Source organism: Argopecten irradians, chromosome 1, assembly GCF_041381155.1.
Source record: "Argopecten irradians isolate NY chromosome 1, Ai_NY, whole genome shotgun sequence".
In the NCBI taxonomy this organism is placed as follows: domain Eukaryota; kingdom Metazoa; phylum Mollusca; class Bivalvia; order Pectinida; family Pectinidae; genus Argopecten; species Argopecten irradians.
In genome coordinates this window covers 5,469,818-5,490,020 of record NC_091134.1, presented here as the reverse complement: position 1 = coordinate 5,490,020, position 20,203 = coordinate 5,469,818, and the positions used below count along the sequence as shown (strand labels likewise).

Here is a 20,203-nt window from a genome sequence, read left to right as displayed (position 1 = left end):
AATATATATGAATATACAATTCAATGTATAACCGATGACTCTAGTAGATCGCATTGGCGACAACAGTAATAAAGATAACCGCATGCAGGTTGTTAGGTAATCCAACGGTTACCTATACTGGGGGAAACTTCAAAGCAATATTTCTTAGCTAGTCATAGTTCAAACACTGACTTTCCTCGCGATTTGGTCCCAGGAATATATATACTTTTATCAACAGAATGTTTTGGTTAAAAAGGTGTATCGGCGGTCATAATAATAGCAAAGACAAATACATTTGTATAAATGGTATCTCTAAATTCCTTAAAATTCTCAACCCTCACCAAGCTAATGGGCCAAATAACATCAATGGTTCAATACTAAATGAGTAAGAAGATTCCATAACCCCTTTTCTGTATATTATATTCACCAAATGTCTAAACGCTGGAGAAAGACCCTCCGATTGGTCTTTCCATCCAGAAAATAAACATCACAACATCCTTCATAGCAACCTCTAAGAATCTGTATCATCACCAAATATCTAGGGGTAACTATCCAATCAAACCTGAAATGGAACATCCCCTGCAATATAACCTCTATTGTGCATATTATATTTACCAAATCTCTGAAGACTGAATTTCCCTCCGATTGGAATAAAGCAAGTTTATAAACTTTCACACCAGTTTATAAAAAGTGCAAAAAAGTACATCCCAGGTATTAACTATCGGCCTACCTGCATATGTTGTAAAATTGTTTGTTTGATTAATTAACGTCCTACTAACAGTCCGGGTAAGGACGGCCTCCCATGTATGCGGTGTGTAGCGTGTGTAAAGTACGAGGTGCGTGTTTTGGGAGACTTCAGCAAATTCGTATTGTGTCTTCTTGTATAGTGGAACGGTTGTCCTCTTCACAGTGCTTTATCACTGAAGCATGATGCCGAAGACACCAAGCAACACACCTCATCCGTCAATTTATACTGACAACAGGCGAGCCAGTCGTCCCACTCCCTTTATGTTCAGTGCTTAGCAGGAGCAGAAACTGTCATTTTTATAGAATTTGGTGTGTCTCGGCCAGGGGAAAGAACCCAGAGCCTACCTCATTGGGACGAGCGCTCAACAGAAGGCCGAAAGTGAGGCGGTTTCAAGGGAGATAGGAAGAACAAAGTTAATTTGGAAGGAGAGAAAAGATAATATTCTAAATTTAGTCGCCTTTTACGATTATGCATAGGGGAAGCAGTTACAAGTATAACGCCCTACCTGCAGGGCTTACAATATTTTCAAGGAGTTACGGGAATTTAAAATCGTCAAAACAGATAAATTCTTGGTTTCCGCTCAATAACCTTTGTTTATTTTCCTATTTCAACCAAATTAGGTCTTTTGCCTTATATCAATGAAATCTCAAATGGTATACTAGTCAAAATCCGTCAATATTTGCAAGAATTACGGGAGTTGCAAATCGACAAATTATATATTTCCTTGGATTCAACTCTACGTTAGTGTTTTCTGAGAGAATTTGCTAAATATTATATAATGGCTACGTAACAACTCAAAATTAGTGATTGTATGAATTCAGATTATAATGAGTTCCAATTAAATTTCGCTTGCTTAAACATGTAACATAAACTGAAACGTATATTTGACAAATGCCAAATTTCAAAAGATGGGCCCAGATGTGCAATTCATAACTTCACCTGGACTCACCTGACCAGTGCTCGAACACCTATTTTATTTTTCGCTTTTTATTCCTTAAGTCTGTCGATTTTTTAGTTCATGGTGCATTATAATTATGGTGTGTGTTGACACTTTTCTTCCGCCAATTAGAAAGGTTTGCTTACCAGTTCCGTAATTTGATTATGAGCAGGGTCTCGCTAGTGATGAGTGACCTACAATATTTTGGGCCAAATAACATCAATGGTTCAATACTAAATGAGTAAGAAGATTCCATAACCCCTTTTCTGTATATTATATTCACCAAATGTCTAAACGCTGGAGAAAGACCCTCCGATTGGTCTTTCCATCCAGAAAATAAACATCACAACATCCTTCATGGCAACCTCTAAGAATCTGTATCATCACCAAATATCTAGGGGTATCTATCCAATCAAACCTGAAATGGAACATCCCCTGCAATATAACCTCTATTGTGCATATTATATTTACCAAATCTCTGAAGACTGAATTTCCCTCCGATTGGAATAATGCAAGTTTATAAACTTTTACAATAGTTTATAAAAAGGGCAAAAAAGTACATCCCAGGTATTAACTATCGGCCTACCTGCATATGTTGTAAAATTGTTTGTTTGATTAATTAACGTCCTACTAACAGTCCGGGTCATGTAAGGACGGCCTCCCATGTATGCGGTGTGTAGCGTGTGTAAAGTACGAGGTGCGTGTTTTGGGAGACTTCAGCAAATTCGTATTGTGTCTTCTTGTATAGTGGAACGGTTGTCCTCTTCATAGTGCTATATCACTGAAGCATGATGCCGAAGACACCAAGCAACACACCTCATCCGTCAATTTATACTGACAACAGGCGAACCACTCGTCCCACTCCCTTTATGTTCAGTGCTTAGCAGGAGCAGAAACTGCCACTTTTATAGAATTTGGTGTGTCTCGGCCAGGGGAAAGAACCCAGAGCCTACCTCATTGTGGCGAGCGCTCAACAGAAGGCCGAAAGTGAGGCGGTTTCAAGGGAGATGGGAAGAACAAAGTTAATTTGGAAGGAGAGAAAAGATAATATTCTAAATTTAGTCGCCTTTTACGATTATGCATAGGGGAAGCAGTTACAAGTATAACGCCCTACCTGCAGGGCTTACAATATTTTCAAGGAGTTACGGGAATTTAAAATCGTCAAAACAGATAAATTCTTGGTTTCCGCTCAATAACCTTTGTTTATTTTCCTATTTCAACTAAATAAGGTCTTTTGCCTTATATCAATGAAATCTCGAATGGTATACTAGTCAAAATCCGTCAATGCTTGCAAGTGCAAGAATTACGGGAGTTGCAAATCGACAAATTATATATTTCCTTGGATTCAACTCTACGTTAGTGTTTTCTGAGAGAATTTGCTAAATATTATATAATGGCTACGTAACAACTCAAAATTAGTGATTGTATGAATTCAGATTATAATGAGTTCCAATTAAATTTCGCTTGCTTAAACATGTAACATAAACTGAAACGTATATTTGACAAATGCCAAATTTCAAAAGATGGGCCCAGATGTGCAATTCATAACTTCACCTGGACTCACCAGACCAGTGCTCGAACACCTATTTTATTTTTCGCTTTTTATTCCTGAAGTCTGTCGGTTCCTTAGTTCATGGTGCATGATAATTATGGTGTGTGTTGACACTTTTCTCTCGCCAATTAGAAAAGTTTGCTTACCAGTTCCGTAATTTGATTATGAGCAGGGTCTCGCTAGTGATGAGTGACCTACAATATTTTCCGTAACCGCTTAGATTCAAGGTTAAAAATTGAGACGAAGTCAGATAAGAATATGTCAAGATCCCAATATTAATTGTATGGCAGGTACGTCGAATGTGTAGCAAGGTAAGAAAATGTACCTGTCATGAAAGTTGCGGGTCGTGACCATGAACATCATGAATCACATTTGCATCTGACATTGAATTAGTAATGCAGATACAATGTACTCAACCTATGAAGAGACTTTATTCAGTATGTTAAAGCAAATGAAACTCGAGTGGTTTAGTGGTTTACTTGTTGCCTGCTTATCTAGACGACTATGGGTTCACTGATCAATCGAGTTCGGACTCAAACAACTGCTGTGAGTTTAATGTCTGTTGTCTATAACGTTGTTTAATGCCTCACTTGCTGGGAATTTCATAAGTCATAATTTGTCAAGAAACCAATGTTTTCCGGTAAGATATCTTACAAGTGTGGTGGAGCTGTTTGATGTTTGTTATAATGAAAGAGTTATCTTCCTCCGTTTAGATAAAATGAAAGTCATCAACTTTGCTTTAGTATATACTGGTAAGGCCATAGTTGTGTTTTTTTCTGTTTTGCGTCATTTTGATTTTCTTAAACCTACCATCCAGTAAGACGGAAAACACACACATGGAAGTAACCACAATATTTTGCTATGGAATTGAAGCTTTTTGGGGGTTTAAATGAATACTTATTTTGTATATTTTTGTACAAAAATAATTTTATTCATTTTAACTTATCAAATTTAGAAAAAGAGTTTTCTTTTAATAGATTTTACATCTATGGAAATTGTAGGAAACATTACTTACCCAGTTACACACCTCTTTTATTGCCCAGTTCTAAAAAATGTTTGTGTTTGTTTTTTCACTCAAGAGATCTAAAATATACAATGTACCAACACGCGGACGCAAAAAAACTAACTAAAAAACACAACTATGGCCTAACCACATAATACTACGAACGGCGTCAAGTTTTGAATTCTCTAGTTTATTAGATATGGTAACACCACAATATCTATCAACTTCACATAATAATATTCTAATGTAGATCTGGTGGATGTTAGATTCATTTTGACTATTTTTGTTATGCTTTGTTGTAGAAATTTCAATTTACGAAGAGTTGGTATATATTTCGAAACCTTCTTGATAAGATCATCGATATGTTTGATCATCTAGCATCACTACTTAATCATAATGGTTCTTCTGTAATTTCTATAACTGTGTTATTGAATGTTAAAAGTGAGCTTTGAAAAAGATACTAGCATGGTTTCCGTCTTTTGGCCTTAGCGTAAGCGTAAGACCTTAATTTGTTAAATCAGGTGCCGTCAGCAAAAAGGGCGACATAGTGATTTGGGGGGATAAATGATTAATACAAATAAGGAAAATAGATCTACCAAGACAGCGTCCTGCTTGCTTTAATATTTTTCAAAGATTTGGAATTATACATATAAACAATTCAGTTTTTGTACGACAAATATGAGGCTATCCAGGTACATTTTCAATTAGTCCATATTGCCGAAGTTTGTTTATGAGGCCTTAATGCCATACATTATCAAAGGCTTTGAAGAAATCGCAAAAAAATCCCACGTGTTCATGATTTTCCAACGATAACAGCATAAAGGGTTATAATTCTATTAGTTCCATGATACGCGTAGGAGTGTTTTGGTACAAATCCTTTGTTTGTTTGTTTAAATTAACGTCCTATCAACAGCCAGAGTCCCTAGTGTATATGGGGCTTGAATGTGTGCATGGTGCGTGGTTGTAGCTGTTTGTTTAGTGGAATTAGTATCATGATCTCTAAGCAGGAGCTACCAATTATTATAGACTTTAGTGTGCCTCGGCCATGGGACAGAACCTAGAGCCTATTCACAGCAGCGAGCGCTCAACAAAAGGCCAAAATGTAAGGCAGTGTCATGGAAGACGTTAGGAAGAATAAGGTCAGGAGTTGCCTGGTGTCTTCTGTGATATAGCACTGTAAAAAGGGCAAGAGTTCCACTGTACAAGACACAACACGAATATACCGGTCTCCCAAAACACACACCCACACTTCATGCACGCAATGCACCGCATGGTAGGCTGTCCTTAGATGACCCTGGCTGTTAATGGGACGTTGATTAACTAAACAAATCAACAAGGAAAAAGAGAAAAGACAACATACTTAATTCAGTCGCTTTTTACGATAGTTTCTGCTCCTACTTAGCGCTCCGCATCAGGGTTCGTTCGTTGTCGGTATAATGTGACCGGGTGGGGTATGTTGCTTGTTGTCTTCGACGGTATTCGTCAGTGATATAACACTATAAACAGGGCAACAGTTCCACTATAAAAGACACAAAAACGAATATACAACAGTCTCCCAAAACACATATCTTAAATTAGGAAAAATACCAGTCAAGTTTCTCAATTCTTCGGCGCTGAACAGCAATTCAGCTTTTGAAAAATGTCTGAAATATAAATGCCGAATTACCCTCAACATTTCGTAAATCATTGATAGTACAATTTTCTGTCCGCGACGCCGTTCATAACTAAAGTTGTCAACAAAGAAATAGAATAAATAAAATTGGCAAAAGTATCCACTACTCATTGCTTTATTTGCCTCAACAAGTGTCAGAGTACCGCTATACAGACTAGCAACTACGTATTTTAGATAATACTATTCACTTCCGTTCATGCACTGTGGTATCGATGAAACGTGATCGTTTAAAAGGTGTTTTTGTATTTCATCAGAAATATAGTTCGATGAATGTTCACTCTTTAGTGGAGATATTTCGGTATTTTTCTTCCCTTAAGTTAAGTTCAATACAGTTAGGCCTAAAAATCCCCCCTCGTTTAATTTTCTTTAAACTTTGCCCACTTAAAGATTGGTTGATAAACTGTTTATTAAGGATGTACACCTTTGAGAGGTCAAAAAATTCCTTGTATAAAATTTTTTTCTCATATAGATTTTTGGAATATATTAGTTATGATCGATATGACTCCTATTTTTTCTCAGAATAACGACATATGCTACCCCTAACCCTTCATTTTGAGCTTCAAAATACACCATTTTCAGCCATTTTTGCCCAATATAACCATTCATAGAAAAAGTTCTGGTATTAAACTTTTGTTAACATTTTGCCTTTTTATAGGGAAAGTGTTGTTCTTTCTAAATCAGGCAGGAAAAGGGAGAGGGGAGGGGTGTCCGTGTGACTAATTCTATGGCCCATTTGAATATTTGTTATTTTTCAATATTTCAGAGTAAAAAATAAAAGTGCTCAAATTACCATTAAATATAAAAATAAAGTGACAAAGGTGTATCATTTCACACATTAATGCTCAATATTTTAATTACCACGAACCTAGTAAAGATTTACAAAAAATGTTTAGCTCGATACAGCTGAAAATGCTGGCGCAGTGATGTTTTCAGTAAAAACGATTTCAGTACTTAATGTTAAAACTATGGCTCTACAAAAGCGAAAAATGACAATTTCAAAATGGCCGCCAAATGGACCATTTCTTAAAACCCCCGTATAAAAAATCTACTGAAAATAGAAACTGACAATTTACTACCGATGTTGATAAATGGTATTTAAAAATCTCATAACATCTATGATCTTTGTCAAAACGAGACTTCAACGCGACTGAAACCCCAGAAGAATACATTCTTAAGGCTTTTATTTAAAAGTTAACCGAGCAGTTTGGGAAATATTGTACTGTCAATAACCCACTTTCTCTCATACCTACGGGTGTAATACTGGCTGGTCTAGGGCAATACACTCATGCCGCCTGAGGCTGTATTGCATGGCTACCAATACAACAATAAAGCCTCGTGACGTCACGGCGTCAACAAAAAATCTATTTCTTCGGTAAAATTGTTACATTTTTCTCACAATCTTGACTGGTTTTGTTATAAAAGATGCAAACAACGGAATTTTTGTTGAAAATATCAAGTAATTTTTCATGTATAAAAATTGTTTTTCAGCCGTGGATTTCTTCGAATTTGTTTCAAAATGGTGAGATATTATAGGTGTAAAATTGCAATAAAACGTCGAGGTATGAAAGAAAAATACTCTTTCATAAGTTGATATGAAGGATAGGGATATTCTACCCTCGGGATCACAAAATGTTGCAAAACCCTCGGCAAGCCTAGGGTTTTACTACATTTTGTGAACCTTGGGTAGAATATCCCTATCCTTCATATCAACGTATGAAAGAGTCTTATATAACAGTCTATTTCTTTTTCAAAATACAATATTCAAAGCTTGGTAATATCACAGACAACAACATTTGTTATCTTAGATGTGTAAGTTTTACATAAAACTATCACTACAAGGACAAAACATAAATTATAATGCATTCTAAATCTGACAGCGTTATAAGTCCTAGGGTATATCATTTTTGTACGTCGCTAATTCTAGCTCAAGTGACCTATTCTAATTGTCTTTTGTCTGTCGATGTGCGTCGTGTCCGTAATCGATTTACATTTTCGTCTTCCTCTCCAAAACTACTGAAGTATATTCACTGATATTTTACACAAACTTTGTAAATGTTATGGTCCCTACTCCCCAGAGGCCAAATTGTTAAAAAATGTCAAAAATCGTCTTGACTCCCAAGTATGGCAGATTTGTGAAATTCTGTATGATGACCAAGGTCCATGCACCTTTTATTTGGTATGCAAGCATTCATTGGTATATTTTAGGATCTGCAGTGTGTGCCTCTTTCAGCTTAATATTTCTTTGAAACCAATTGTACGTATAACTCCCCTGTCTCAGTAATAAAGCTTACTGACATTTCACAATAATGTTGGAGACCATTATCCGATGTGTTAGAAGGCTAGGTGGTCCCAAACACTGAGATTGTCATGGTAATATGCCACAAATGTTTTGTAAACTTGCTAATGACTTTTTATAATATCGTTGGATACTTTTTTCTGCAATGCAGTTAAGGCGTTAGAATTGTACCTGTTGCCCCCATTGCATGATCTCGTAAAAGACAACTAATTTTGATGCATTTTTTTCGTCTGAACCTTTCCTTTGATACTACCGCAATTGTGGCTTTAATTAAGCGCTCGCCCTCAGAGGAAGGCTCTTGGTTCTGTCCCCTGGCCGAGACACACCATCGAATATAAAAGTGGTAGTTTCAGCTCCTGCTTAGCGTTCAGCATAAAGGGAAAGGGACGACTGGTTTGTCCGTTGTCGCTATAATACTAATGGGTGCTTATTTGGTTTGTTTGATTGATTTAATTTACGTCCTATCAACCACCAGGGTCATGTAAGGACGGTCTCCCATGTATGCGATGTGTTGTGCGTATTAATTGTGTGTTTGGAGTGTCTTCTGCATAAAATAATAGAAACTAAATAAATCATCAAATGTATGGATTTTATTTCGAGTGTATTACATTGGAGTTGCATATCATTTGAAGGAATGTAAACATATTGTCGATGAAGTGTGTAGAATTTACATCAATCAGTTTGTTACGTAAGTGAACGGACATATAACTTTACGATTAATCTTGAATTATTACTAGGTTCTACATAAATAAATATTTCATTTTGGCCATCTACAGTGATATAAAATCTTCAGGCGACAGTAACAATGAAAGAGCGCGAGACTTGGAAAAATGGGTTGGAGTTCCTGTTTTCATGTATTGGCGTCAGTGTGGGACTCGGAAATATCTGGAGGTTTCCGTATATATGCTATAAAAATGGCGGAGGTATGTGCAGATTATTGTGATTGTATTTTGTGTTATAAATAAAATTAGTTCATAATTCCATGATCCATGAATTTTTTATATTTATTTACTGCTTTACAAAAATAACAAAATTTAAATTGAAATTGTAGTTATTCTTTTTGTCTGTATTTTTTCATCAAATTACACATACAAAAAAGTAAATCAATTGTTTATTACATTAATGTATTATATTTACCCATACCATATTTTAAACAATGAATGAAATATCTTCTGTTTCAAATCATATCTTCTACACTTTTACTCTTCATAGTCTATTGCAAATCTGGGCCCAGTTCTAAGAACATTCTGTAACTCAAAACTCTCAGCAAAGCATACAAATTTTATGGAAGGCTCTATAAGATAAGTCACTGGTTATAATAAGATTGGTTACAATTTACTTTAAAATATGAACTACTCACATTTTATTGATTACAATTTCCCAACAGGAGCTTTCCTGGTACCCTTTTTCCTGTTCCTAGCCATGATTGGGATCCCCCAGATCCTGTTACAGTTCTCCTATCCCCAGTACTGTAGTAGTGGACCAGCTAAGGCGTGGATGTGCTGTCCCCTCTTTAAAGGTACGGTAACATATAACGTATGAATACTTTCTACAGCACATATATAAAATAATTCTGGTAGAAGTGGCAAACTTAAATATTTAATTTCATCTACCAAATGAAATAGTGCCCATTTATGTATATTACATATATACCGTATAGACTGTTATTTATATTACATATATACCGTATAGACCGGTATTTATATTACATATATACCGTGTAGACTGTTATCTATGTTACACATACCGCTTAGACTGCTATTTATATTACATATATATCATATAGACTGTTATTTATATTACATATAGCAGGTAGGGCGTTAGAATTGTACCTGCTGCCCCTATTGCATGATCGTAAAAGGCGACTAAATTTAGGATCTAATCTTTTCTCTTCTTCCTAACTGATTTTGTCTTTCCTAATGCCCCCCTTAGCACCGCCTTACTTTTGGCCTTGAGTTGAGCGTTCGCCCCTGTGAGAAAGGCTCTGGGTTGTTCCCAGGCCGGGACACACCAAAGTCTATAAAAGTGGTAGTTTCTGCTCCTGCATAGCGCACATCATACAGGGAGTGGGACGACTGGTTCGCCCGTTGTCAGTATAATGTGACCGGGTGGGATGTGTTGGTTGGTGTCTTCAGCGGCATGCTTCAGTGATATAGCACTCTTAAAGGGGCAACAGTTCCACTATACAAGAAGACACAACATGAATATACCGCAGTCTCCCAAAACACGCACCTCGTACACCATACACGCAGCACACAACATACATGGGAGGCCGTCCTTACATGACCTAATGCTAGGTTTACACTATGTTCCCGGCGGCCACGGCAGCCCCGTTTCGGGCCACCGTGGACAAAACGTGGTGACCGCGAGACAACTTGAACAACGCAGAAGGACGTGATAGACAAACGTGAGCGGTCGTGATTACCGTGGATGCCGTGCCAGATTTTTAAACTGTCAAAAAATTTGCCACGGCAGTCACGTTACAGATGGTAAACGCCACAGGACGTCATAAAACGGGATTGACGTAACAAAACGTAACAATGCGTGCGAGGCCGTAACAAAACTTCCAGACGGTCCGAGGTGGAACGGGCAGCAAGCACGTTTCACGGAATCTAACGGTGATTTCAAGTTTTGTGACGTTCTGTTGCGTTTTTTCCACGTTTTATCACGGTTGATGCAGATTGGCTGCACGTTTTGTGCCGTTTTGTCAAGGTTTTGACGGCAAGCCAAGGTGGATGATAACCGTTTCGATACGTTCTGTCAAGGCACATCACGGCTTGTACGCGATTGAAAGCCCGACGTGATACGGCGTGTTACGTCTTATTACGGTCTTACGTTGCAACCAATATCTGATGAAGTATCATTGCCTGGCCTGGTACATATTTGCAACTTCATGGATTATTTGTATTATTGAATAGAAATAGTCATTATCAAACACATTAAAACCATCAAATTATACAAAAGCTATTATTGCAAAAGACAGATTAAGTGATTAACCATTACAGAAAAAAATGGCGTAAAAATACTTAGCCTTGGGCGGACCGTGAAAAACGTATCGAGATTAGTCAGGCCGGACACACCAAAGTCAATAAAAAGTGGTAGATCGTGCTCAATGCTTAGCGCTCAGGCCTACAGAGACGTGGGAACGACTGTTTCGCCCGTTTTCAAGAGTATAAAGTGGACCTCGGGTGGGGATGTGTTTTGTTTTGTGTCCTTTTAGGCGGCATGCTCAATCAGTGAAATAGCGACTCCGTAAAAATGGCAAAACTTCACTTCACTATACAATAAGACACTACATGAATATACTGCAGTCACACACGTCCTCCCAAAACAACGGCACCTCCGTATCACCAAACATAGTGGTTACACAGCACAACCACATACATGTGAGGCCGCCCTGGACTAACGACCTTAGCAGATTGAGTTAATAGGCCACAATGTCTAATAAAATCAAACAAACAACACCAACTAAACGGCCAACATACGGCAGATTGATGGGGATCATAAACGAAACACCACAATGTCTGACAGCAGGAGACTGTAGATTGATGACATAATACAGGAGACTGTAGATTGATGACATAATACAGGAGACTGTAGATTGATGACATAATACAGGAGACTGTAGATTGATGACATAATACAGGAGACTGTAGATTGATGACATAATACAGGAGACTGTAGATTGATGACATAATACAGGAGACTGTAGATTGATGACATAATACAGGAGACTGTAGATTGATGACATAATACAGGAGACTGTAGATTGATGACATAATACAGGAGACTGTAGATTGATGACATAATACAGGAGACTGTAGATTGATGACATAATACAGGAGACTGAAGATTGATGACATAATACAGGAGACTGTAGATCGATGACATGAGATGACATAATACAGAGATTGTAGATTGATGACATAATACAGAGACAGGAGACTGTAGATTGATGACATAATACAGGAGACTGTAGATTGATGACATAGTACAGGAGACTGAATAGATTATGACTGATGACATAAATACAGGAGACTGAAGATTGATGAGATTGATGACATAATACAGGAGACTGAAGATTGATGACATAATACAGGAGACTGTAGATTGATGACATAATACAGGAGACTGTAAATTGATGACATAATACAGGAGACTGTAGATTGATGACATAATACAGGAGACTGTAGATTGATGATGACATAAATACAGGATTGATGCATAATACAGGAGATTGATGACATGTAGATTGACAGGAGACTGTAAGATTGATGACATAATACAGGAGACTGTAGATTGATGACATAATACAAGAGACTGTAGATTGATGACATAATACAGGAGACTGTAGATTGATGACATAATACAGGAGACTGTAGATTGATGACATAATACAGGAGACTGTAGATTGATGACATAATACAGGAGACTGTAAATTGATGACATAATACAGGAGACTGTAGATTGATGACATAATACAGGAGACTGTAGATTGATGACATAATACAGGAGACTGTAGATTGATGACATAATACAGGAGACTGTAGATTGATGACATAATACAGGAGACTGTAGATTGATGACATAATACAGGAGACTGTAGATTGATGACATAATACAGGAGATTGTTGATTGATGACATAATACAGGTGACTGAAGATTGATGACATAATACAGGAGACTGTAGATTGATGATATAATACAGGAGACTGTAGATTGATGACATAGTACAGGAGACTGAAGATTGATGACATAGTACAGGTGACTGAAGATTGATGACATAATACAGGAGACTGTAGATTGATGACTTAATACAGGAGACTGTAGATTGATGACATAATACAGGAGACTGTAGATTGGTGACATAATACAGGAGACTATATTGATGACATATTACAGGAGACTATAGATTGGTGAACCAATTGATTGCTGATATTCAATTAACAGGTGTTGGGTATGCCATGATTTTGACCAACACGGTTATTGCTCTATACTACAACGTCATTATAGCCTGGACCTTGTATTACTTCGTCCACTGTTTCTCCCTACGCCTCCCATGGAGCAACTGTGATAACACTTGGAACACAGCAAATTGCTACTCCCGTACATCTCTGACCGGAACCGGAAGTGATACTCTTTACAATAAATCGGTTTCTATTGGACCAAGCAACGGGACAAATGCGACCATACCTTTAGAGGACAGCAAGACTGCAACAGAGGAGTTTTGGACGTAAGTCTACGTTTCTTATATTTAACGGTCGTGTTTTGTGCACACTGGTTATTTTTGCTACATGTCTAATAAAATACATGATAGGATATTTCAATCGGGATAATGCTGACGATGATATGATAATGTTATGATGATGATTTGTAGAAACAATGTCCTTCAATTAACTGATGGTATAGAGACAATGGGAGGAATTCGCTGGCAATTACTTTTATGTAACCTTGGTGTGTGTGTCATTCTGTTCTTCTGTGTCTTCAAGGGGATCAAGTTATCGGGAAAAGTAAGTAAAGACGATACATACTCGACAACAGCATAGGTAAGGAAAATTGAACACAACACTTTTTGTCAAGTTTTAGCATCCGATGTTGACATGAAAGGTTTTTCCAAAAAGTAAACCATTATATATATCGTATACATGAACGTCAACGCTTCTTCATATATTTTATGAATTGTTTGAACATTTCGTTGTTGTTTAACCTTGATATCACCTATTGTAGACTTTTAATTTTTTTTGTTCTGGTAAATTATTTTGTTCTTACATGTTATATATATTTTAGATAATGTATGTTGCCGCTACTGTTCCCTACGTATTTCTGACCGTTCTACTGGTTCGTGGATTAACACTAGACGGAGCATGGACAGGACTGAAATATTATTTCATCCCTAGGTGGGAAGAGTTGCTTCGTCCTTCGGTAATTATTATTACATAAAAATCCATTTTAATAATAATGGCTTATCGTCTTAATCCCGTTCGTATCTCAATTAAGATATCGATAAGATGTGGATGCTACACAGACAGATGTAATGATGAACAAATATATTGGCGATAATATCTGATGAAGTAAAATTATAGAATATCTGCGAATCATGATATATATCGTCATTAACTTTCGCCATTTTACAGGTTTGGTACGACGCTGCTAGCCAAGTTATATTTTCCATGGGATTTGGCACAGCTGACCATATCATACTGGCTAGTCACAACAAATTCCATCACAATATATATCGGTAAATTGGGGCGGGAGTGGGGGAGTAATTAAAAAGACTTGTTTTGAATTTCTACCTTTCTAATAATAGCACACGGAGTGAAATGTGTTGTGTTGGTTTTATCATTTCAAGCTGACAACATTATACTTAGTGAGATAAAAGGTTCGTAAACTCATCTTTTTTTCAACTTTTGGAATTTTTGGATGTAAACAAAAGTTATCAACTTAATTTTCAAAGATGGAACACTTGTTATGGTATGATTTTGTACATATCTTAATTTATTTGCATTTCCGTTAGTTACTTCCGCTAAAATATGGACGCCATTTATAAATATATGATTAAAATTACCATACGACAACTTAGTATGGTCAATTTGTCATCTAGTGTGTGTATGCTTATTGTGCGTGATGTTGGAGGATGTGATGTACCAGATATTTCTTTCTTATAGTTGAAGATAACACAATGTCTTCCATTTCAATTCTCACCGATTTGTAAAAATGTGATCGTAGTTTCATTTTTCATTTTCAAATAATAATAAACGAAATGTAATTGGTTTTAATTCCAGAGACGCCATGATAGTTCCTGCTGTTGATGCGTTCACGAGTCTGTTTGCTGGCTGTGTTATCTTTGTTACCCTTGGATACATGTCCACCACATTTAACTTAAACATAAAAAATGTTGTGGCTGATGGTATGTATAAAAGTCCATATATACAAAAACTGGTAGTTAATGTTGTGTATACACATTTTTTATGTTAAAGAAAATCCTGAATAATACTTTCACATCTCTATATTCACTGACGGACAGTGTGAGGTGACTGCTGGGTTGGTTGGCTTAAACTTAAAAACGATAAAAGTGTACATTTATATTTATCCTTATAACTATATATAACTACAAAGACTACATATATACTACTAAATGGTGGTATGATTATTTTGACACATATAGTTAGACGGACGATTTTGTCTGTTAATGGATGTACGGAAATGGAAAGTGTTTTATTTACTGTTCATAAGTAAACAAGCCCAAACAATAGAGCTTCATACTACGCTTAAACCAATGAATTCTTGAATTATTTGGATTAACAGAATGCCTTATTTCCTTTTATTACAAGGTCCAGGTATTGCCTTTATGATATTCCCAGAAGCGCTTTCTACACTACCGTTTCCACAAATATGGTCGAGTCTATTTTTCCTAACTCTTCTGGTAGTAGGATTGGATAGTAGGGTCAGTATTATACAAGTCAGTCTTTCAATTATGCTTGTATCTGTGATTTCGAATATGACAACAAAATTAGGCATGTATCCTTTCGCAAAAATCTTGAAAAACTTCACTGTGTCTATTAGTAATGCTATGATCATCTTAAACGTGGTAGTAAATCGACAAGATAGACAATATAGCTTTCTATCGATAGATTGTGATGGTACAGGTTTTGATGTTTATGTTGATAGATCGTGATGGTACAGGTTTTGACGGGCTCACTTGCTGACATCAACCCGAAACTGTTTCGCTCCAGAGTATCATGGACGTCTGCAGCCGTGTGTTCGGTGACATTTATATTTGGGATTCCGTTTGTATATCAGGTAAGATTTTCAGTGACCCCTGAGTCATTCTTCTATTTGGTTGAGGGTCTGTATTCCCCTCCTAGGAAATAACAGAGTTTTAATGTGAGTTTACGTTCCCAGAAGACATCGTGAATTTCTGTTGACATTGTTGATATTGCTGAAATACTGTATGAAATACAACCAAAATGGCATTCCACTCGGTCATGATATATTGAAAACAAACAAAAAATTACCTGTATACTGAGTGCCGAGAAGCAGCAGCAAATACTTAGAGTCTACACGCCAGCATTAGGAAAACACGTGAGAAGATATTAGGAGAAAACGGTTGATAAGAACGAAAACTTTCATGATAAAAGAAGCGATAGGAAAGAGTGGTTACGTCCTAACTGCAGGACTCGATAATAAAAGTATTGTCATACAAGTGATTTCATTAGTATAACAAATATCATGAATTATTACACGAAGAATCCATTTCTTAAAGCAAATTCTAGCTACTGAAATGATCAAGTTAATTAAATCAAATCAATATTTCTGAAACAGGTGTTGATAATAAAATTGACTAAATCTGTATTCATATAACAAGATACATTATTGATATCATCAACATTGTAAACAGATACACAGATGTAGAAGTTTTTTTTATATAAATAGAAATTGTAAAATTGACTTAAGATGACAATTACATATATTTTTTATAAATTTGCTTACCTTCTTGACCAGGGCGGGATGTACATATTACAGTTGTTTGATTGGTACATAGCCAGTGTGTCCTTGTTGTTAATCGTCTTCCTGGAGTCCTCTGTTCTAGCCTGGCTCTACGGTAAGGGACATCTTTACTAACATCATATTTTATTAAACCATCGTATTCTCCGAAGTCCCGTAAGGATTAAACAACTGTTTAGCTGGAACGAATATACGTACCCGGCCTATGAATTATACTTTTCAGCCGGGTACGAATTGGTCCCTATGTGTCGTAGTGGAGCACTGCCTCCGGAAATCACTTGGGCACAGTTTTCTATACTTTTTTGAAGGTTTCCAATTATTTTATGCGTATACAAACATTTACATATTATTTTTGTCCAAAACAAACATAACTACCATTCTTAATACCAACAGTACCGCTCACACGACGTCAAATTCACAATTTGTGGGCTTGCCGTATAAATTCCCTTCATAAAGACCTTCATATTGTATTATGTAAAAAAATAATGCCTCGATGAGAATCTGATTTTTCATGTAGTTCAGTTTTATTGCCTAGTAGGTAAGCGATATCAAACAAGTACGATAAAATGCAAACAAACGTTTTATAATGGTTTGCATAGTCATTACTTTACTCCATTAGCAGAAATAGGCACCAATAGTAGCTCTAAAGACGACACCATTTTCTGTCTTAAAGTCCTTTGAGCTACAATGTTGCAGCTACTGTTTTAGCAGTTTGAGCCACAGGCGCATGCATTTTGTTTTAAGAAATATATGATAATAAGATATCTCAGGGCGACTAAAATATACAAAACCGTATTTTGTATAACGTTCCTTGATGGTATTTATTTTCTTATTGTATTGAGTCCCAAACTTTAATTTTGAAATATATCTGAAAAGCCGACTTTCGAAGCAATCAATTTATTGAAATAAAATGACTTTTAAACTACAAAAATTATAAACTCGGATATCAAGTATGTTCATCCACTGCCAGTGTATCTTTCAACACAGCCTGTAATTATACAGAATGTTAATATGGTAAACAGTGTAAGAAACCATGATTTTAAAACATCATTTACAGAGAAATCAAGAAATACTTTAAACTCTATTAGATATGTGTTTGGTGAGTACTGATGATCTGACAACACATCTGACAAATTAAATATGTTAAAATAGAGTCATTTGTTCATTTTAAATCAAATAATTTTAACAGTCAGGTATTATGTCCACTGTCATGAAGACATCTTTATGAATGCCAGTAGATTTATAATGTAGGACTATTGTATCAGAAATATATGTGTAAGTTGGCAAACTTTTGATAGCATCTGCTGATCATGCACCTGTCCATAATATAAACAATACTGTACAGGTATGCACAGTGAAACAATCCGCTGGGATACCTGTTGTTGGCTTTGCATAATAGCACATGTACCATACTGAGTCATGTACACCAAAACCGGCAGATACCGCATACTACTAGAGATTTGGTTTATTTAAAACTCCTATGCCACGTATACATTACCAACGTAAACTTTTGACATTTTGCAGAGAGACATTGGACTACAAATATAAACAATTACATTAATATATCCATTCTCACTGAAACTTTAGCATGGCAAAAAACACATCATTATCGTCTGGTTTTGCATCCAAGATGTTTGTCAAGTCACCATGTTGAAGAAAAAAAATTCTTCCTATTTGATGGCTGCCAATGTTGTCAGATGAGCTTCTTGTTATGATCTTGAAAACAGTTTGCGAAAATAGCACCCTTGGTACAAAGTAACTGGAAATTTAATTTGTTTCTTTTTCGGTGTTATTTTGTATGATATCCTCTCAGCTTTGATCATGTCATTAATAATAGTAAATATAAATGCATCATCTATATCATGCCATTTATTTGTAGGATCTGGCAATTTAAGCGAGGATATATCTGTTATGATCGGATATCCCATCCCGAAGTTCTGGCAGGTATTCTGGAGATTCATAACACCTGGTTGTGTATTGGTATGTAATGTGTGAAAATGTTATCTAAAATAATAATTTTATCGTGTATTCATAAATTTATTGACAACTAAAGAACGATAGTTCGGATTTTGTAGCTTTATCAGTTGTCTGTGCAAAAACAAAAGTCCCGTCCGGCGTTTCTTCTATCAGTATCGTGCGACCTGAGGTGATATTATTACGACTATATTACCATATTATTGTCAATTTTGTGTGTTTATACTTTCTCAAGACCAGAAATTACATATCTGCCAGAGATCACATTCGAAATCACTACACATTTGTTTGTGAAGTATATATTGTATGAGCGAGCTTTACTGAAATACGTTTGATAGAATGGTAGACGAAGTAAGTTTAAAACGTGGTATATTAAATATCCAGATTGGTGTACTTTCTACAACAGAATAGTAGTGATACATTACCATATTTGGAATGTTTTAAGGTTGTCTGGATAATGAGTCTGGTCCAACATAAGCCTGTTACATACGGAGGCGCCCCCTACCCGTACTGGTCTATTGGTGTGGGATGGATTATCGCCCTTGTGCCGTTATTGCCTTTAGTTGGAAATATAATACTTACTCTTCTTAACCAACAAGGAGGAGCCAGACAGGTATGGCATTGATACATGCTGATTAGAATACACATTATTATAACCGTTCAATAGAGGTTTATCAAACGTTATGATAATAGGTGGTTTAATCAGATCGGATATTAACACATTGCGATTTTGTCATAAGGATACTTTGAAATTGTTCCTATGAAGTTAATTACATTTTTTAATTTTCAATTTGGCAAGCAGAGAGGAACCAAGGAATACATTTTGTTAGATTTACATATGTTATTGAATTGATACACCTAACGAATAATACATATGTTATATCAACGTTTGGACCCATTAGTGCTATCTTATTTTATAAAAAAAAATGTTTGTTGTTTCAGAGGTTTCTTCGATCCATTATGCCCTTACCTGAATGGACAAAGAATTTGCGACTAGATCAACAAGAACAAAACGCCGATAGTTTATTATGATTCATTTATGAATACACTGAAATATTTTGACAACCTTAAAATATTATTTTTTTGATAAGCAGTCGTTCTGTATGTTGAGATCTGCCTAATAATAGTTGATTTATCAGAACTTGTGAAAAACAGATATAATATCACGATTCCTTTTTGTTTTACATGTTACTAAAATAAATTTAGATTGGCATGTAAGTTTCGTTCGTTTTATTATTGATAAAAAACACATTCCACGCATTCACTTTTGTCATCTGGATTTCTCGATGAATGTAGTACTGAAGCCTTACGAATGTTTTACTGAAGCATTAGTTTGAAAATTTGTCTGGCTGGTGAGTCTGTATCCATTTATTTCATTCGAATTAAAAAACCATTTATTAACGTTGTTTTAGTTTGTCCGAGTTTTAGGAGCGAAAACTTCGATTTTCGCCGTGATGTCAAAATACTACATTGATACTTAAAAGGGGCCAGTACAATACGTGTGGCATTCTGTCAATGGTGGTGTCAAAAATTCACC

General features: G+C 36.1%; 1 protein-coding gene across 1 annotated transcript; it reads left to right on the top strand.

Moving 5' to 3' along the window:
- Positions 1 to 3,766: 3,766 nt before the first annotated feature.
- Positions 3,767 to 19,829, top strand: LOC138315938 (sodium- and chloride-dependent GABA transporter 1-like). The gene is made up of 14 exons (XM_069257361.1): positions 3,767 to 3,856; positions 8,964 to 9,110; positions 9,575 to 9,706; positions 13,138 to 13,420; positions 13,565 to 13,697; positions 13,975 to 14,109; positions 14,322 to 14,425; positions 14,970 to 15,094; positions 15,519 to 15,631; positions 15,856 to 15,987; positions 16,690 to 16,789; positions 18,572 to 18,672; positions 19,112 to 19,279; positions 19,609 to 19,829. The coding sequence occupies exons 2-14, from the start codon at positions 8,993 to 8,995 to the stop codon at positions 19,696 to 19,698; spliced, it is 1,734 nt and encodes a 577-aa protein (XP_069113462.1). The 5' UTR covers positions 3,767 to 3,856; positions 8,964 to 8,992; the 3' UTR covers positions 19,699 to 19,829.
- Positions 19,830 to 20,203: the final 374 nt, after the last annotated feature.